This window comes from Mytilus galloprovincialis, chromosome 10, assembly GCF_965363235.1.
Source record: "Mytilus galloprovincialis chromosome 10, xbMytGall1.hap1.1, whole genome shotgun sequence".
NCBI lineage: Eukaryota > Metazoa > Mollusca > Bivalvia > Mytilida > Mytilidae > Mytilus > Mytilus galloprovincialis.
This window is the reverse complement of record NC_134847.1, coordinates 55,444,889-55,449,278: the sequence shown is the minus strand read 5'-3', so window position 1 is coordinate 55,449,278 and position 4,390 is coordinate 55,444,889. Positions and strand designations below refer to the sequence as shown.

At 31.0% G+C, this 4,390-nt stretch overlaps 1 protein-coding gene across 1 annotated transcript; it reads left to right on the top strand.

Moving 5' to 3' along the window:
- Positions 1-428: 428 nt before the first annotated feature.
- On the top strand, positions 429-1,948 carry LOC143049528 (acetylcholine receptor subunit alpha-like). The gene is made up of 2 exons (XM_076223134.1): positions 429-1,521; positions 1,933-1,948. The coding sequence occupies exons 1-2, from the start codon at positions 512-514 to the stop codon at positions 1,946-1,948; spliced, it is 1,026 nt and encodes a 341-aa protein (XP_076079249.1). The 5' UTR covers positions 429-511.
- Positions 1,949-4,390: the final 2,442 nt, after the last annotated feature.

The window sequence follows — 4,390 nt, the reverse complement described above, 5'->3', positions numbered from 1 at the left end:
AAGTGGTTTGAAATCTGCGAATAGTGTCCTGGGATATAGACAAATATTGTATAATAAACTAATTAGGCAAACAAATATGCATAAACCATAGAACATCTATCACACGTATCATATCATTGTTTTGTTTGTAGTTTGAGAGTCAATAGCAATTTCATTAAAGAGCATTACCAGAAATTATGTATTAATATATTGATGTAATTTCATTGTCATATAAATGGAATTTCCTGTGTTTAGAAGAAAACATTAAAGGACCGCAATAAATTTTGTATTTGTATGAGCAGGTGATAATGTAAACTTAAACTAAACTGAGTTGAATTAGACACAAAAGAGTCAACTTTACTTCAAATGCTGAAACTTATATTGTTTCTGTGAGTTTAAATATCACGTCTTTTCGCAATAAATATAACGTAATTTGAATTTACTGAGAGGCAAACCAGGATATACATTTAGTGAGCAACTGTGGGGGATTTCCCAGTAAACGTATGTTACTGCTTGCAAAAGTCACCGAAATATGAATATTATCGTGCTCTGTTTCCTGGTACTTCTCCAGGTGGTAATGCCATGTGTAGGACAAACTTTAGAAAATGTGACCAATCTTTATGACGATCTTTTCAGTAATTACAGGAGGAGTATCATACCAATGAACAATCATTCAGAGCCTTTTAAAATTAATGTGGCTTTTTATCTATTGTCAATCAATTCGTTTAGAGAGGTCGAGGAAACGCTCGTTCTTACAGGAGGATTAACTATGGTATGGAAAGACGCATCATTATCATGGAATCCTGTAGATTATGGAAATACAATTTCATTGGATGTGGATTCTAAAGATGTATGGCTACCATATATGTATCTAGTAAACAATGCAAAAGAATTTGAACCAGTTGGCTTTGATTCTGCTTTTAGAGTAAATATAAATAGCAGCGGTTTTGTCCATTATTCTCCAGGAAGTATTTTAGAAGCAAAATGTCAAACTGATATTTCTAAATTTCCTCTTGATACTCAGCCTTGTCTATTGGACTTTCTTGCATGGGGTGGAGGCGCTACATTTTACAAATTGAGATCGTATTTTGATGAAGTTAATTTAGATTTTTACACAAAGGACTCACATTGGGAAGTGGTAACTAGAGACACATATGCACACCTAGAACCAAAAGGTTATTATAGTTTTCGTATGAGCCTATCATTACAACGAAAACCAATGTATTATATAGTAATGATTGTCCTGCCAACGATGTTACTGTCCTTAATTAATCCATTAGTGTTTTTACTTCCGGTAGAATCAGGAGAACGTATATCCTTAGCAATGACAGTACTTTTATCGTACGCCATATTTTTAACTCTTGTTTCTGCATCAATCCCAGCATCCTCTAATCCCATGTGTTTCCTGTTGGTTGTTATGATAATTATCATGTTGATGAGTGGATTAACGGTAGTGGCTGTCATTATAACCACCAAGCTATACTACCAAGAAGAATATTTCCCTGGAAGGATTATGACATTTTTCCTGTACAGAAAAACAAGGCAAAAGGACGTTACTCCTATGAATTGTGAGAAAAAAGAAAAACAACTCTATAATGGAAAACATGTATCTGATTTTCTCGACAAGTTGTTTTTATTTTCTTCATATGTAATAATTGTAATAATTCATGTGACGTTCTTTCTGTATGTAAATACGTAAACACCTGTAAAGACTAGATAAATCAAAAATCATCTGCCAATATAGACGGTATATAAAAAAAACGTGGCAAAATCAAAAGCTCAAACACAGCAAACAAATGGATAACAAATGTCATATTCCTGACTTGGTACAGGCATTTTCTGGTGGATTGAACCTGGTTTTATAGAACCTCTCACTTGTATGACAGTCGCATCAAATTCCATTATATTGACAACGATGTTAATAGCCACTATAAAATGTATGTTGACCTGCAGATGTCTTTTGGTTTGATATCTATCATCCTTTCACCTCTAAAATAGACCCAAAATGTTATTTAAAAAATCTTTCATTAAAAAAATCTAGACGAGAAGTTAGAGCTGTATCATATGGTAAGACATTTAACTGCTATGCAAATAATAAAATGAATTGAGCCCTCCTGACAACTGGAAACAATATTTGTGTTATATACATTTGCATCTAATTGGTTGTAAATATGATAATACCACAAACAAAATAATTTGCTTTGAAATCAAAGTATAGAACAAGTAAAATATTTCAAAAATAAAAATGAAAAACAAATTAGAATTATAATATTATCGAATGGAATCTAAAATATTTTAATGGTATTAACTTCTAATTATGAATGAAGTGCATTTTTTCTGGGATTTATGTTTAGGGTATATTTTTGTCCTGCTCCGAATTTATTATAATACATGATTATTAGACGAAGTCGTTGATATTCAAGATAGCATCGTGGTGCCGTTTGTTGTCTTTGTAACGCCACACTAGTTTTAAGTATTAATTTTTTCTGCAAAGTGAAGATTATATAAGTATGTAGTAACAATTGTAGTTTGGCAATTTTATTTACAGAAATGAATTCATGTATTTTTTCGTAAATGTATAACAAAGTTTGGTTTCTCTTCACATAACCTTTGTATTGAAACTGAAAGTCATGTTGGTACTAGATATTGTAAAGATATCGTATTTTTTGTGATTCAAGAGTAACAGGAGATGACTTTCATTTCATCCTACAATGTAGCAGATATACTGATTTGCGTAATGTTTTTATTAAAAAATATTACTGGTGTAGGCCATCAACTTTTAAGTCAACAGTTTATTGTAAAGATATATTGTAATCATAAATTTTCTGACGTCACCTATTGTTATTTATGTACATTGTTAATATTGCTTGTAATAAGCCATATGTGTACATCGTCTTTAAATACACGGATGAGCGGCAAGGCTCAAAATTGATAAAAAATATGAATTTGAAGGAATCTGTCTATCTATTGTTATTATTGTTGTGCGACATCTGACTTGAATAAAGTGTAAAGACTATTCCCTAATTATCTTTAGGCCTTTTTAATATACAGATTTTAATCTTCAAAATTGTGTAATATTTTTATATATGTGCTAACATGCCGTTTTTATACTAGTATTCAAAGTTTTAAATGTAATATCGTGTCTTTTAGTTCAGTATTTGGCTTAAAAAAAACGACATTTTGTTTATACTTACATAATATATATATATATATATAACAAACAAACAAACAAAAAACGAACTCCAACAAGTCCTATGAAAATTCAAGAAGGGGAATTGTACGGAAGCCGATAAGGGCCATTCAAAAAAAAAATTTTATGTCGTAATTACGACATAGCATGTCGTAATTTCGACATAACATGTCGTTATTACGACATCGCTATGTCGTAATTTCGACATATCATGTCGTTATAACGACATCGCTATGTCGTAATTTCGACATATCATGTCGTAATAACGACATCGCTATATATAAAAAAATATGTATTATGATTGCCAAGAGACTAAATGACACAGAAATTAACAACTATAGGTCATCATAATGCCCCCAATAATTAGAAAAGCCCCACATAGTCATCTATAAAAGAGGGAGGAAAGATACCAGAGGGAGAGCCCCCGAAATGATGTGTGGCAGACAGTGTTATTAATTAATTATTAGCTCCCTTGGTAAAATCCAAATTTCATATTTAATGTATTTCATTGTTAAATAATGTACATGAAGCTTAATAAGTACATGTTTGTTAATTGCATAGACTTTGCTATTTGAATTCATTGGTTAAAGATATTTATTTATATTGTAAAGTTTAATATTTGCATCGTCGCAAAATCTTTGGTTACCTTCTTTGAATAGATTCAGTGAGAAACTTATATATTTTAATAGATCCCATGCAATTACATCGACCGTGTATGTTAGGAATAACATTCATTCCTACATAATGATAAAAAAAAAAAAAACATTCATTCCTACCAAGGCAAGTCAAGCTATCCATCTCCATACAATTAAGTGCAAACTTCAAGGCTCTTTGTAATAAGATTGAATTGAAGTATTGATTGCTCTATTTCTACTTTCAAACGTTGGGCACGATGATCCTACAACGCCTAGGATTTAAAACAGAATCTTCGAAATTTCATCCGCAAAACAAAATAAAAATAAAAATGTTAGAAAACACGAAACAATATTGTAACAAATTCAGTATATGTTTTAAATTATGTTTTTACATGATCATATACTTAGTAATATCTAGTTTATTTGAGGATTAAAATAAGAAAGCTATGTGAAAAAAACGGATGTCCAACGTTACATTTATGAAAAACTGTTTTAACTCTTATGTATAGTGATCCTATTTCTTATTCTCTGATCTTCTTGATTCTTGGCAGGAACAACGACATGTGTTGGTTCTCTGTGCCGTTAA

Coding starts and splice junctions, on each gene's coding strand:
- LOC143049528 (XM_076223134.1), top strand. CDS start 512: ATGAATATTATCGTGCTCTGTTTCCTGGTACTTCTCCAGGTGGTAATG.